This window comes from Vombatus ursinus, unplaced genomic scaffold (genome assembly GCF_900497805.2).
Source record: "Vombatus ursinus unplaced genomic scaffold, bare-nosed wombat genome assembly UNPS02000749.1, whole genome shotgun sequence".
In the NCBI taxonomy this organism is placed as follows: domain Eukaryota; kingdom Metazoa; phylum Chordata; class Mammalia; order Diprotodontia; family Vombatidae; genus Vombatus; species Vombatus ursinus.
The window spans coordinates 26,316,448-26,332,654 of NW_020940527.1; the positions used below are offsets into that span (position 1 = coordinate 26,316,448).

The 16,207-nt window shown below is 43.9% G+C and overlaps 1 protein-coding gene across 1 annotated transcript in view; it reads left to right on the forward strand.

The window, feature by feature from the left end:
* Window positions 1-16,207, forward strand: part of SLIT1 (slit guidance ligand 1) — a 241,458-nt gene that overhangs the window by 166,318 nt on the left and 58,933 nt on the right. Inside the window, exons 7-13 of the mRNA XM_027859881.1 lie at window positions 2,350-2,421; window positions 2,942-3,105; window positions 7,408-7,555; window positions 10,122-10,193; window positions 10,950-11,021; window positions 11,886-11,957; window positions 13,029-13,172. Of these exons, the coding sequence (XP_027715682.1) occupies window positions 2,350-2,421; window positions 2,942-3,105; window positions 7,408-7,555; window positions 10,122-10,193; window positions 10,950-11,021; window positions 11,886-11,957; window positions 13,029-13,172 (744 nt within the window). The remainder of the gene's footprint in view (window positions 1-2,349; window positions 2,422-2,941; window positions 3,106-7,407; window positions 7,556-10,121; window positions 10,194-10,949; window positions 11,022-11,885; window positions 11,958-13,028; window positions 13,173-16,207) is intronic.

The window sequence follows — 16,207 nt, forward strand, 5'->3', positions numbered from 1 at the left end:
AGACCATCTCAGTCTTAACTTCATATGCAGAGGTGATTTCCTGAATCATGCATTTTCTTCCATCTTCATTGAGTGCTTTGAAAGTGTTCTCACAGAGAGAAAGTTCTCTTAGACTCATATAGAATGTCTCAAAGGTCCTAGAGCAGCCTTAAGCTTTAATGGCTTAAACTAAATAGTGGGGCCACCCTAGATATCTTCCAGCCTCCTCCTAGAGCTCACCAGTTCTCCTTCATTCCGTCTTATCTGCCCAGCCTTGTTTCTTAAGTTCATAGATTTAGAGCCAGAAAGGATCTAGCCCAGTCTCCTCCTTTTACATCTGGGAGTTCCGCCTACACCATCTGTTTGAGGATGGCAACTAGGGAATTCATCTCATCATTTCTTATCCTGCTTTCCTGGATTTCATGATCTCCAGAAATTTGTCATTTGCAAGATAAAATCAACTCATACCTGCTCAGCACCCTCTGTCCCTGGGGTTCCTCCTTTCCTTTGATTGGAGAGGGTAGAGGTTGGACATCAGAGATTTCCTTCCTAATCTTCTGCCTTTAAAGGAGAATTCACTTTGTCATTTCCTACCCTCTTGATCTTTTGGATTTCATAATCTCCATTCTGCAAGATGAAATCAACTTTGAAACTCACACCTCCTCGGTACCGCCTACCCCTGGAGTCCCTCCCTCCCTCTGATTGGAGAAGATGGAAATTGGATACTGGAGACCTCCTGCCTAATCCTCTGCTATCTGAGGAGGGCACTTGGGGAATTTATCTCAGCATTTCCTACCCTGATGACCTGGATTTCATGATCTCCAAAAACTCACTATTTTGCAAGATGAAATCAGCTCTGAAACTCACACCTTCTCAGCAATCCCTTCTCCTAGGGTCCCTCCCTCTTTCTGGTTGAGGGGGTAGAGGTGAACATCTGGGAGTATCTCTCAGACTCTCTGTTGAGGATGGCAGCCAAGAATTCATCTTAACATTTCCCACCCTGATGAGTTCCTGGATTTTCAGATCTCCAGAAACCCATCATTCTGCAAGATGTGATCAACTCTGAAACTCACACATCCTCAGGTCATTTTCCACCTTGACTGGCTCCAGGACTTCATCATATCCCCATGCTGGGTAACCTTCCCCTTTCCCGCCCACTTTTCATCTTTTCCTGTGTTGTCTTCCACCATTAGATTGTGAGCTCCTTGAGGGCAGGGACTCTCATATCTTTCTCTCCCCATCTACAGTATAAACACAGTGCCTAGTAGACCCTTAATAAATGTTTATTGACTATTGACCCATGAGGAAACTGAAGCCTAGAGAGGTTAAAGGATTTTCCCATGGTGCCAGCTAGGTCAGAGGCCGAGTTGCTGACACCAAGCTTGGTGCTCTATCCATTGTACTGTACTGTTTTTGTGCTCCCCAGGAGGAATTCTCTAGTCTGCTGAGGCCCTAAATGGTGCTTACTCTGTGCCTTTGCTCATTCCAGATGTCCTCCTTTCCCCTCTCCTCCTTCCTTTAAGGCCTGGTTCAGGTTCCACTGCCTGCTCCATCCCACCATGATCTCGTCCTCCTGTGGTCTCCCATGTTGCCATGTGCTTTTTCAGACCTCATTGATTTCTTTCCCACAGTGAAGAGTTCTGAACTGGGAGCCTGGAACACTTAGATTCAGATCTTTACTTCAACACTAGCTGTGTGACCTCGGCAAGTCACTTCACTTCCGAGGCTCAGTTTCTTTACCTGTAAAAATTATTATCAGGGTCAAGCAGAATAATAGACGTAAAATGCTTTGAAAAACTCAAAGGGTGATGGGAATGTCAGTCAGTGAACTCCTCTAACATTTACTGCCCACTGGGAAGGAAATAATTCTGTATTAAATGCTAGTATGTACCAGGCACATAATAAATACTATAAATATTTGATCCTCATAACAACTTGTGAAGATGTGCTTGAGGAAACTGAGCAGATAGAGATTAAGTGACTTGCCCAGGCTCACATTGTAAGTGTATGCGGCTGGATTTGAACGCAGGTCTCCTTGACCCCAGACCTGATGCTCTATCCACTGTTCCAACTAGTTGCTTCATTTGGGTTTTTCATGAAGGACATGGGACCTACTCCTTGAAGGAGGGACTGTATTTGATGTTTCCTCCATACTCCAGCCCCTACAGTACCTAATACAGTGCTGAGCATATAGCAAGCCTTAGGTAATTATTGGTGGATTGATTGGATGGATGAATGGATGAAGTCCTAGTACTAAGGCTTTCACTTTCATCAAAGCAGATGACCAGATTCCTACCTCGTGATTAGTCCTCATACATTACCACCATTTGCCATCTGCCAAATGAATGACGTTGGTTTCCTTGTGTGTAGGACACTGAATAATAACAACATCACCACCATTCCTGTCTCCAGCTTCAACCACATGCCCAAGCTCCGGACTTTGTGAGTATGCCTTGGGAGCAAAATAGAGGTATTGAAACCAAGCACTGCACGTATAGTCACGTTTCAATCATCTGATACAAAGTAAGTTTGAAAGAAAAGCCAGTGAAAGCCTCTTCAAGGTAGAGCTCTTAGGTCTTACCCATATCGCTTACATTCCCCTCACTGTCTAGCACAGTTCTGGACTATGTGTATAACTTGGCGATTAACTGGTAGAACTGGGGGTGGAGGTAGGGAGACAATGGCTAATCTAAAAATACTTTATAATTGCTTTTGCCTTTGAGATATGCTAGGTAATATTTAGCTGCAGATTTTCTTTCCTAATTATACTTTGTCTCAGATAATTGAAATTATTCTAGATTTACTGAGTGGAACAGCTTCTACTAAGTGGCATGGGGATCCTAGATTTAAAGCTGGAAGGGCCGTTAACGGTCACTAGTCCAGCCAAATGGCTTGGGGGAGGGAGATGGTCCCCCAATCCCCACCAGGATTGTAACCTCCCACTTTTCACCTTTGTATCCAGCCGTTTACACTCCAACCACCTTTTCTGTGATTGCCACCTGGCCTGGCTCTCTCAATGGCTGAGGCAACGTCCCACCATAGGACTCTTCACACAATGTTCAGGACCTGCTTCTCTGCGAAGCCTCAATGTGGCTGAGGTCCAGAAGAGCGAGTTCAGCTGCTCAGGTGAGGAGGACCACAGCTCTCCCTGCACCCTGCTTTCTCGAACTCTCCCCCACCATTCGATTCTTCCTATCATAGGATACAGAGAGAAAAAGAAGCGTGTGTTTCTTTAGTCTAATCTTATCTTTCCTACCCTGTGTGTTTTTAGAAGCATCATGTAACAACCACCAGTGATACAGATATCATTGTTCTCTTCCTATACCTATCCCTGAATCTATTTTCTGTAGATCCCTGTATCTATTTCTATATCTATTTGTACCAAAAGTTTCAATGCAACAGGGAAACAAGAGTTTTGCTGATAAGTGTCCTTTCTTCTCTCTGCTGTGTTGGTGGAACGTAGGACATATCTTTCCAAAGGAAAGCATTTCAGAGGATCAGTCTGGACCTCTTGGTAGTGTGACTTGATTAGGTGAATCTGATTATCTCACCCAGCCACAACAGATATGCTTACTACCCTGAGTCAAACTTGAAAACAGCTGTTCTGCCATTGGACATGAGAATCCAAGATCTACACAGGCTAATGAATGACTGTCTCTTTGTCCAGCAGCTATATGTTGGTCCATGAACTTACTTTGTACCAAGCATCTTCCCAGTCCCAGAATCGTTAATCTCTCGCCAAATAGAAACCACAGTGTATGTGGCTAGAAGACTAATAGGCAGGAGCATCTCAAAGGCTGAGAAACCCCAAAAGGCAGGTCCTCCCCTCCCCCTCCAAAAACAAGGGAAGACAAAGATGACTCAACTTTGCAAGAAATTTTCCAATATAGAGAGGAAGTTGAGGTCATAGGGAAGAAACATCATGGCTGTGTGGTCCCAACAGCCACTGAATAAGGAGTGGACATTGAGGAATATGGAAGCCTCTTGGGTAATTTTGTTTTACCATGAAATGAAACTTTTTCCTTTGTATTTGAAACATGTTGATTCTTCATTTTGGGTGTTTTCTCTCTCTGGCGTTCTCTTGCTTACATGTTCATATGTGATTGTGTGCACAATGTGATGAAGTGAAAAGGATGGGTCCAGACAAAGTATGCTAAATGCCTGGGGCATGGTAACAGAGGGCAATTCACACTGGCCTGACATTATGCCACAGGTGTGTGGATTGGCTCACAAAACTAGCTGAGTTTCAGGTTCTCTGTCCAGGGAGACCTAGATGCTCTCTGCCAGTCACTGTATATACCTCTCTTTAGCATTAGCTCTGACGTGACCTGTGGTGCTACCGGTAACATCGAGCCAGACAACAAGGCTGTACCTGGGTGTGGGTGAGATTTCTAGGCAGGGAGTATGGAGGACTGAGATTCTGTGACCGCAGCCTGCTCACAGGCCCTCGGATGCCTCTCTGGTTTCCAGGCACTGCGAAAGTTCTAAGAGAGCGGGCCCCACGAAAGGCAAGCAGTTAACACTCAAAAAGACAATCGGTCCTGATAAGGGATACTAAGAGTGATCACTGCACGGAGCTTTCCAAGTAGGAAGCAACTAAGCATCACCCTTAAGGAGGTCTGCTGGAGTTTTTAAGTTGATCTTGCTTCTCGAGTGCATTGCATGGCCACTGTTACCTAGGCAGCCCCGGTCGTGCTTCACATTCCAACCTCACTGTTTTCTTGTCATCTGCCTTGTGTGTGTACCCTCTTTGTCACTCACTCTTCCAATTTCCAGGTCTGAAGCAGCAGTCAAATCAATGCTGCCGCTGCTACCAGATCTAGTTTCCAGTTCTTAACCCTGTAACAATGATAGAAAGGACTTTAGAGATTGCCTAGGCAAGGCTTCTTAGCAGCCTGGTGAAACCCAGGGACCCGTCTCAGAGTCACTTTTTTTGGGAAGTTTTTACATGGTTTATTTATGCTCCAATGAAAAATTATCTACACAGATAAACATAATCCCTAGTACCTTTTATTCCTTCTTTTTGCCAGCTCCGACATTTGCCTTCGCAGCACCTCTGCCTTTCTTCATTCTGTTCTCGCGTTCCTTTCACTGTTTTCTTGATGTCTTTTTCGTCTCATGCAGGTTCTGCCTTGCAAGTGTGTGTTTTGGTTCGTTTTTCTTTGTATGGTCGAGGGAATCATAAATCACACCAAAGCCTGTTGTTTTGCCACCAGCAAAATGGGTTCTGAATCCAAAGACAAAAATGACGTCTGCAGTTGTCTTGTACATCTTGGCCAGTTTTTCTCCAATTTCAGTCCTGAGCGCTGTGACCTTTCCAGGATGAAGGACGTCTATAACCATCTATTTACGCTGAAGAAGTCTATCATGAACTTCCTGGTTCTAGTGGTTACAGCGTCATTCGTGGTGGCGGCCGGCTCCTCTAGCAGCAGGAGAGGATCGGAGTCATGTTTTTAAATAAATGAAATAAAATATATAGGATTACAAAGGAAACTGACTGGGGTATTCAGGGGCAACATGTGGTGGGAGATGTGAAGATGAGGGAGAGTGAATGCCACTGCCAGTAGTTTCCAGCTGGCTGCTATTCTGCAGGTTTGCAGCAGTTTTTGAGTCAAAAGATACCTGGGATGTCTAGAATTTGGGATGGGTGCATGGCTACATTGTCATACAAGTCCCTGGGAGATAGCATTGTCCTAACCGTGTCACTGTATATCTTTCCTTGGCTTCCGGCTCCTAGGAAGGCAGCAAGGGGAGCCATATGTAGCTGTATTTCTCTTACTCCGGTCATCTTGTGTGCTCCAGCTATGCTTGCTAATTTCCCATTGGCTGGGGGGGGGGGTGAGTTTTCCAGTGTTAATTGAGTCTATGATGATAAATTCTTCCTGAGATGGCCAAGACCGCAACTTTTGTATGACTCCTGTCTGCTAGTCTCCCTTAGCAACCTAAGGGCCGGTTGGAGAGCCCCAGTCCTAGCAAGGGAGTTAGACTGAGCTCTAAGATCTCTTCTAACTCTGTTATGTGATTGTATAGTTTTGATAGTGACTTCTCATTTACAGTGTTGAAGAACCTCTTTCTCCTTTATGCAACAAAATAGCCCACATTCTCTGTCCCACTGCCCCTGACTCCATGTCACCTTGTGAACAATACATGGTGATACCATCAATAGTAGCTTCTCGTCCTACACAGGTTAAGACATTTTTAATCAGAGCAGCCAAGATCTCACTTTGAAAGAGATGAGGGAATTGTTGCTTTTCTGAGTATGCTTAAGACCCTGGCAAAGCAAGGGGGTGAATTGGAAAGAGGCTTCGATTTGGAATTAGGTTGTGCTTGAGTTTTGGCTCTGCTGTTTCCTTGGTATGTGACCTTATGCGATTACTTAGCTTTCTGAATGTTTAGCCAGAGGAAGAGGATCACAGGACCCTGGAGGGAGGCAGAGAGCTGGGTTTGAGTCCCCGCTTTTTTCCTTGAGATAGCTCCTCACACTTCCTCAATCCTCAAGCTTTTCATCTGTCAAATTGGGAGGTGTGACCACACGATCTAAAATGGTATTGTGGAAAGTGTTCAGGATTTGAGAATTGAAGGACCTGAGTTCAGATTTCATCTTTGCCTCCTATTTGCCCAACAAGCAAATTATTTGACTTCTCTGAGTGTCAGTTTCCTCATCTTTAAAATGAGAGTGTTGGACTAGGGGCCTCCCATGATCCCTTCATGCTTTTAATCTGTGATTTTCTGATTCCCTACCAGCTGACACATCCCTTCTAGGTCTAAGTTTAACTGATCTCTTGTATAAAAAGAGACAATCCTATTTGTGTTACCTATCTCACAGGGCTGCTATGAGAATCAAATGAGATTATGTGTGTCAAGCACTTTGTGAATTGCAAAGCCTAAACTAACATCAGCTGTTTAGTTCTGTTTATTATCATCTGTCCTCAAGTTAGAATTTCTTAAGATACTTGCAAATTCTCCACCACCACTAACACCTCTCCCCTTTCTCCCTCATTCATAGTTACTGTTGTTGGTTCAGGAGGATCCCAAACAAGGATAGAAAGGAACAAGCACCTACTATGTTCCAGGCATGCTAAGTGCTTTTATAAATATTATCTCATTTGATTCCCCACAACCCTGGGTGGTAGGTGCTATTATTATCCCCTTTTTACATTTGAGGAAATTGAGGCAGAAAGAGTTTAAGAGGCTTGCTCAGGAGGTATCTGAAGCTGGATTTGACCTTGGCAGTGGTAACTTATTCTAAATTAGTGGTAACTTGTTATCATGGGGTTTTGTTGCCCATTTTTTGCTCCATATTGCACAGGAAAAGAGCCGTTTTAATAGTAAATCAAATAATCCAGCACCTATGCATGAGACGCTTCCTGCCTCTAAAGGGTCACACACCTCTTGTCCCTTAGCCACTGTTTTTGCTGCCCTCTGTAGGCCAAGGGGAGGCCACCCAGGCCCCCGTCTGTACCCTGTCTTCGGGCTCCTGCCCACCCATGTGTGCCTGCAGCAATGGGATTGTGGACTGCCGTGGCAAAGGACTCACTGCTATCCCGGCCAACCTGCCTGAGATCATGACAGAGATGTGAGTACTGGGGGAAGGGTTCATGGGTGGGCTGTGGCCGGGCTTGACTTGGGTCCCCTCCTTTCAGATCATCTGGGACAGCAGTCCCCTAGAATGAAGTGTTTTCAGATGGACCTGCCTTCTCTGCTCAGGTGAATTGGGGAAGGCTATAGCACTGTGGGTGTCTGGGGCCCTTTGTCCAGACTGGATATTGGGGCTGAAGGAGGGCCTGGATTCCTTGAGAGGTTCTAAGAAAGTGTCTTGTAACTTGGTTTTTTTTTCCTCTAGCAGGTGTGTTCTGAGCACTTAGCAAAGAATCAGTACTGTTGAGTTCCATTTCTAGTATGTGATAGGATGGGGAGCAACACTGCTAACCTCCAATGTCTGCTTTAAGGTTCTTCATCTGTAAATGAGGAGGGCACTGCGTACCTCTAGGAAATAAGTACACCCAGATGAAATAAAATGGAAGCTTTGAGACATCCTTGGAAAGGAGAATTTACTAAGTTGGCATAGTGGATAAGAGGGCAGTCTAAAGTCAGGATGCCCTGGGCACAAGTGCTGGCGGTGTGACCTTGGGTAAATCACTTACCATCTCAATGTTCCAGACAATTCTATGGGACTAAGTCACAGAACGTGTGCTGATGTGCATCGGTATATGGGTTTTTCTGGATTTTCTTGATAGTTCTCTATATTTAAAAAAAAATCATAGCTCTGAACACACGCACACACACACACACACAGAGAGAACCAATCTCATGGGTGATTGTGAGGTCCAGATGAGACAAAGGGTATAAAAAGCTTTGCAAACTTTCAAGGGCCAAATAAATGTCAGTTGTGGTTAGTTCCTGCTAGGATAATAGCCTTTCTTAGCAGTCTTGAGGAGACTGGGCTCATGGTAGAGGCTCAGGACGCATCTGCCCCCAAATGGTTTCTGAATGGGAACTTAGAGTGGTGTTGTCCTGTGCTGCCTGTTCAAACTTGAGTAATAAATGTTGTTATAAAAACACTGAATTTCCAGGCTGAAGGGGGTCTTTGGGGATTGTTCAGTCCTCCCCTCATTCCACAAAGGAGGAAACTGAAGCCCAGAGAAGGGAGTGACTTGTAAGGTCACCCAACTAATTAGTGGCAGAATGGAGCTTAGAACTTGGATCTGCCCCCTGGCCAGGGGATCTTTCCGCTACAATTCTCCATCTCCCAGTCAATGGTGGCTCCCTCTGATACCATTTCTCATCCTTAACCCTGCTGGCTCTAGGCAACGGGGCTGCTGCTGACTTAAGAAAGGAAAAGAGAGGCAACCTGGTATGGTGGGCAGACAGCTGGTGTCCTTGGAGTCAGGAAGACCTGGGTTCAGTCTTGTCTCTGACATGTACTGGCTGCCATTTTAGCCTATTAGGGTCCTAGGCAGGTCTCTAAGATTTGAACTTTCAGCTGTGGATCTGAACTGGTAGAGAAAATTTCTCACTGGGAGTTTCCTTCACTGAAGAAGTCACAGGCCCTGCCCCCCCGAATGAAAAGAGATTAGGGTTTAATTAGGGAAAGTTGTAGTTTGTGCAATCTGTTACCTCCTTTAACTCATCAGATAGACAAGTAATGGAGGGGAGGATGCGGAGCAAGGGGCCTTGGGAAGTATCAAAGAGAAATATCAGGGGATATGCTCAGTTTGAGCCTTGATACAAGGATGGAGCTTTCATTGTGCAGGCACCCAAGCCCAACCCTGGAAAAGACTTGTCACCAGTAGTACCTGGGCTACTTTCCTCCTTCAGGTGGGACCCACCTGGCTGTCTCCTGGAGTCTATTAGAACGAGTCCATTCTGTCCTTTGTAGATGGGATTCAGACCAGCTCAACCTTCAGAATTTCTGTTCCTACCTGGGGAAGAGGAAGCGGCAGGGGCGAAAGGGGTCATGGATAGAACTCTGGATTTAGAGTCAGGAAGATAGGAGTTTAAATCCTACCTCAGATATTTAATAATTTAATAGTGTCACCCTGGGAGCCTCAGTTTCCTCAACTGTAAAAAGAAGGGGTTGAACTAGAGAGCCTCTTCTACCTCTAGATGCAGGGTCCTCTGATCCTATGAAGGCAGGAGCTGCCTCCCCTGACTGGGTTTCTGGATCCCCACTTTGCGTTCTCTGGCAAGAGAGGAGTCGAGAGCTTAGGGCTACAAGGTGGTGTACAGGAAAGGGAATGTTATTACATTTTCTCATCTGGAAACTTTTCAGCTCAACCAGAAATGCCTTCTGGCCTCAGCAAGGGTTTTCCTTTTGATAACATATGCAACTTTAATTAGTTGTAAGTTGAAGCAATATCAGCCCTGCTCCCCGCTGGTTCCCCAGAGGGTTAGAATGGGGACATTGGCCTTTGGGCCCGCCATTCACTGGAAGTCATCAGCCTCATCCTTTTGGATGAGAACAGCTTATCGTGCTGGGTGGATTCCCCAGGTGGGTAAAGATGATGCCAGGCTGCTGGAAGAAGCTGCCTTCTGGCGGGGAATTAATTGGTAGCTGGTGTTCTCATAGGTACTCAGCTCAAGGGTTTCCTGTAGACTGTGGAATCAGTCCTTAATTTTCCTATTTGTTTTTCTCTCTGCAGCCGTCTGGAGCTCAATGGCATCAAATCAATACCCCCTGGAGCTTTCTCTCCCTACAGAAAGTTGAGGAGGATGTAAGTGCATTTTGTCAACTAGTGTACTTCTGGAGCTGCCTATGACTCATGCTGTCACTTCTGTGTTTACATGGGGAGGTAGGAGGGATGGACAGGAAGGGCTGCAAAATCTGGAAGTGAGCACAGAGCTGTCCATCTGGCTTTATAATGTCTATTTCTCAGACACTACCACCTCTACCTTCATTGCAGTGGTTTGGGGCTGAGCCTCACTAACTCTCAATGGACAGAAACTTCCCTCTGATCCTGGAAAATGTCAGGTCAAGACTTAACGGCTAAAGAAAGCATATAGAATATTGTGATGGAGATGGGCAAAGAATAAGGACTGTTATAGTGAGAGCCAGTGTGATGTAAAGGAAAATGGACTTGTCTTGACTCAGGCCCCAGTTCAGACACTCACTCACTGTATGACTACAGGAAAGTTGCTTAACCTCCCTGTGACTCAGTTTCCACATCTGGAAAATGAGGGAATTTGATTAAATAACTTATAAGAGCCCTTTCCGTTCTAGCAGTCCATGCGATTTCTGGATTCTCTTCTTAGCACATATAATTCTTGCAAAGTCAATGCTTTAAATTTAAGGAGGAAGTGTGGAGAAGACCACACCTGCCCCATTTTATATCCAATAAACTATTTATAAGATGAAATGGTAAAACAAACCTAAAATACTTTACTTTCTTAAAAGGGAATATCTAGGAAGTGGAAAATATGGTTGTGATCGATGAAGCTGATGACTTCTCTCCCTTCTGTTTGGTTTCCAGAGACCTGAGTAACAACCAGATCTCTGAGATTGCCCCTGATGCATTCCAAGGTCTTCGTTCCTTGAACTCTCTGTGAGTAGTCGATGGGGTCCGAGGGTCTTGGCACTGCACCCAGAACCAATTGAGGTTCCTGAATGGGACCAGTCCTTGGTGCCTCACCTAGAACACAGGTCACAGGTGGAGTAGGGGTTGCAGATGAAAGGAGAGCCAGGTTTGCCAGGGACAGAGCAGGGACGAGTGCCTCAGGCCTGATGAGAATGAGCTCAGCAGGTAAGGAGAATTTCTGACAGAGGCTCTGAGCCCATTGACACCAAGGGACCCACCCAGGGGATACTGGTAAATGTTTAATAGTCAGATCTCTGAGAACTGTGACACACTTTTAAGTTTAATTTTCATTATCAACATTTCCTTCATTACTGCTTTAAGTCTGGAGATCAATAAGCCAACATATCTGATTTGTAGCGTTTGCTGATTTCTGAGGTATAAATGCTTATGCCGAAGATTGACAATCAGCTCTCCCAAGGTGGTACAGAGTTGCTGCACATATCTCTAGGCCCAGCCCAGTTCCCCATGTAGCTCACTGGAGAACTGAGTCCAACAGGGAGTATTGGGAGTGTGATGAAGAAGGAGGAACATTAAGGATGCTGCTTCCAGCGTTCTGGAATAATTTGAATTTGCCTGACCTACATTGAAGAGGTTTTTACCTTAATCTACATAGATTGTCATTGAGAGCTACACACCTTCAAAATCCAGTGGTTTAGCTGTCCACAGTCTTTAATAAAAATAGAGTTTAAGCTAAAGCCTGATATGTGACTCTTCCTAACTCCTTTTAAGAACCTGCCTCTAATTTCATGTGTCTAGTATAGGATTAAGTAGAGAGAGCCAGGTGAAGGGAGAGTCCCTATCTAACTTACTATTTCTGCTTTTTCTCCCCAGTGTTCTTTATGGAAACAAGATCACAGACCTGCCCAGGGGGGTGTTTGGCGGTCTCTACACCCTACAACTGCTGTAAGGACCATCAGCTTATGAACACCTGTCCCAGAGGGAAGGGGAGTGAGCCTATTTAGGGGCATGACAGACCTTTCAGAAAACCTTCCCAGGGTTAACCTCATGCTCCTAAGCATTTTCAGTCACAATGAGAAGGATGGGAGGAAGAGGTTTCATTTTTTCCCATCTTGTCACAGTTATCCGTGAACCCAAAAGGATGACAAGAGACTGTGGAGTCCCATAGACCATGGAATGCTTTATGTAGAAGGAGGTGGAGATAGGGTATCGCTGGGAACAGGTGAAAAGCAGATTCAGAGCTAACAGACGGATGCCAGGGCAATGAAGATTGTGAAATCAGGCTTCTTTATGTAGCTCTGTCTGGAAGTAGCCACATGCATATCTTATAAAGTTACCTTGAAGCTTATGACTTAGATAAATTCTGGTGACTATGTAGGGATACAGTCATGGATCCTTCTCAGGGCTCAGGCAGGTGATCAATCCACTTTTCTTACCTTAGTTCTTCAAATTGCCCAAATTGAACTTTGGGAATGTGGAAAAGTCCCATCAAGTGCTTGAGTGTAGCACTTTTCAATGTTTTCCAATCTGTCCATCCATTTTTTCATTCATTAAATGTCTATTTATGTGACAGGTTCTATGCTAGGAACTGGAGAGACAAAGACAAAAAAGAAACTCTCCTTGTCTTAAAGGAGCGTGCATCCTCTTGGGGAGAGGAAAAGGGCATGAAAGAAGGAATATGGACACAGACAAATAAATACAAAACAATTTTTGGAAGGTGGAGAACATACTAGCAACTGGAAGGATCAGGATGAGTTTTGGTGAACCAATGTATTGTGGTTGTACATCTTGCAGTCACATTATGATTTAAGCTCCAATGTATGATTGTAGGACCCTTCACAATTGAGAGGCAGACACATTCTTCATTGACTGATCAGTGCATAGGAGATAATAACTTTGTAGTGCCCTCTTTGTAGGCAATGAAAAAACCAGACTATTCCAAGTTGTACACCCGATCAAGTAAATTGTAGCCTTTATTTCTTGCCTTCCTTGCTACTTCTGTTCTTCATTCCATAGCCTTCTCAATGCCAACAAGATCAACTGCATCCGAGCTGATGCCTTCCAAGATCTCCAGAACCTATCCCTGCTCTCACTATATGACAACAAGATCCAGAGCCTGGCCAAGGGGACTTTCACCTCTCTCCGAGCCATCCAGACCCTGTAAGTGGCCCCTACTTTTCCGCTTAGGCTCCAGACCAGGAAAGTGCATGGAGAGGGGAGGAATTGGGGGTGGCTTCTTGGTTTCAGGCTCAGTTTCTATCCCATGTAACTTCCTGATTGCAGGATCAGTTGCTATCTATTCATTAGGAAATGACCCACCTGTGTGATTGGCTTGTGATTGATAATATATAGTTGGAGAAGAATAAAGTAAGAATTTGCCCAGTGCCTGCCAATTCTGTGCCTTCTGTTCTAGTTCCTGTGATACTATTTGGTGTTGGGGCAATGCATAGATTTTATGGAGCTTGCTTAATTGGGAATGTGATAGACAATTCAGCAAATTTTGTTTAGGTACCTACTATGCACAGGACACTCTGCTAGTTGCTTGGAATGCACATATGAAAAATGTTGTAATCCTTGTCTTTCTGGGGGCTGTGTTTCCATCATCCATCTTTTCTTTGTCGAGTTATACCTGCACAAGATGGTGCATCTGAAAGTCTTGAAATAAAGGCTAGATGATGACTTGTTGGGGATATTGTAGAGGGGTTTCTTATTGAAGTATAGGTTAGACTAGTTGACCCCTGGAGTCCCATCTAGGTCTGAAATTCTGTAATTCGGTGAAATAAATCCACTTAAAGCAGAGATTCTTATTTTGAGGTTCGCAGACATCCAAGAGTCCATGAATAGATTTTAGAGGGTCTATGAGTTTAGATGAGAAAAAATATTAGAGATTTATTTTTCTTCACCATATGTTGGCAGTGGGTGGGGAGGTCCTGAAACCTCTCTCTCTCTCTCTCTCTCTCTGTCTCTCTCTCTCTCTCTTTTTCTCCAGAAGCTTAAAGCACATCTCTTTCACTCAAACACGACTAGGCAAGAAAGAGTAAACCCTTCACTGGACAGTGCCTTTTGAATGCACACCTGATCCTTTGTTATATGAGACAGCTCTTTAGGGGAGGGATAGGGAGTGAGATATACTGAGAGAAATTCAGGCAATGCAATTACAACAAAAGATAACAATACATTTTTTAAATGAATGCACTCCTGGTTCTGGCTTAGCAGCCAACAAAAGGCTCTTCTCCTTCATGCGGTAGATTTATTAGAAATAATGCTTACACATGCTCAAGTTCACATAGGGGTTGTGTTAAGTAGAGCGCACTTCATATGCTCATAAGGAGTGGACTTTCATTGAGCAGTCCTATTCACTCCCCTGCTCTCCCCCAAATATTAGTCAAGTGCTTTCAGGAAATCAGCAAATAGTAAACTCAGTGAGATTTCACGTTCACTCTACTCGTCAGTAAATTGTGTGACTAATGAAGATATGATTGGCTGTAGAAAACTTTCTGTGAAACTCTGCCTCTTTTCTTCTCGTTTTTTCATCAAGGATATATCCTTGACATGTGCTTTGTCTGCTGTCATCAAAATGTGTTTAAGGACAAGAAGGTTGGCATGTGGGCTGATGTCTTCTTGTTCATCTTTTGGGGATGATGATGCTGTCTGTGATCTTTTCCATCTTTTGAAATATTTTGAAAATCAGTCTCTGAGTGCTTTTCAAATTATGTCACTTCCAATACAGATTTCTTCTCCATGCGTTTGATGTGGTCCAGCTGCTCTTCCCAACTTTATCTTTTTAAATGCCCTTTTCACGTTCAATTTCATTCTTCATGTAGCACACTAGGTACTCAGGTATTCAGAGTCCAAATGAGGTGATTCTCATCATCCGTGGTGAGGATTGGTCCCAGAAGAAATACTGACACACTCGTTCTATTATCCATTTTTGGTTCTATTTCCAGTTTCATCTACAGATGCTTTTGAGTGGTTGTTTGGTTGTTGTCCTTTGTTCTCAGGGAGGACCAAATTGACATCACTAAGTTGGGGTCAAGGTGTAGTGTGTCCGACTGGCTGATCAGACTGATACGTGCTTGGTCAGGTACAAGTAGTCCATATGAACATTTGGAGTGGAGATGTCTCTGAGTTTGTGCATTTCATGTTTCTTTTGAGCTATTGCAGTTCTGCTTTACTCAGAGAGCACAACACCTTCTTTAACGTGGGCACGCCATGCTGGGTGGTTCCGTGCCATGTCTTACAATTGAAGATTATGGTTTTAGGATGATTCAGACTTTGTTCTCATGCTAAACTTTATTTTTTTAAAGGCTTCATTTATTTTCCATCTAAAATTTAATGAGTTAATTGAAGTTTTTCAGTTCCAAATTCCCTGCCTAACTCTAGATCCTCCCCCATGCTTTGAGAAGACAAGCAGTACAATACCCCTTATACATGTGAGGTCATACAAAACGTATTTCCATATCAGCCGTATTTCATGCTAAGCATTGTGCAGACTTATCATTCCTTCTGTTGCTCGGGGCTGTTTTCTGAGCTGCTACTGCTTGTGATCTACAATCCTTTTCTGAAACGTTTTGCAAAGGAACTTGTGTTCCAAACTAGTGTCACCTTCGGCTGCCATGTCTGTCTGTGTGGTGAGAGGATCAAGCCTTTCTGACTGAGACAGATTCTGGGCTCATTTGGCCTTGACTTTGTGCCAGCTGTCTTACATTGGTCACACTTGTCTAAGAAATGATCATAATCAGAGTCAATGTCTTTACTTTTTATCCATTTTGCAGAAGAAAACACTTTGCAAATTTTAAAGCATTACATAAATATATGTTATTCTTATTTCCCTTTTTTTGTCAATAGCTTGTTTAAACAGGTTGGGTTGGAGGCTGTCCCTTATGCTTAGAATGCACTTCCTCCTCAGCTTTGCCCTATAGAATCCCTAGTTTCTTATAAAGCTCAGCTCAAACATTATCTTCTACAGGAGGCCTTTCTTGATTCCCCTGCTACTAGTACCCTCCCCTCAAAATTTTCTTGTATTTATGTATTCATTTTACATAACTTACTTATATATACTTACGTGTGTACATGCTGTCTTCTTAGATTATAAGTTTCTTGAGGGAAGGAATTGTTTAATTTCTTGTTTTTGTATCCCCAGAGCTTAGAATAGTGTCTGGCACATAATAGGCATTTAATAAATACTTAGTAAT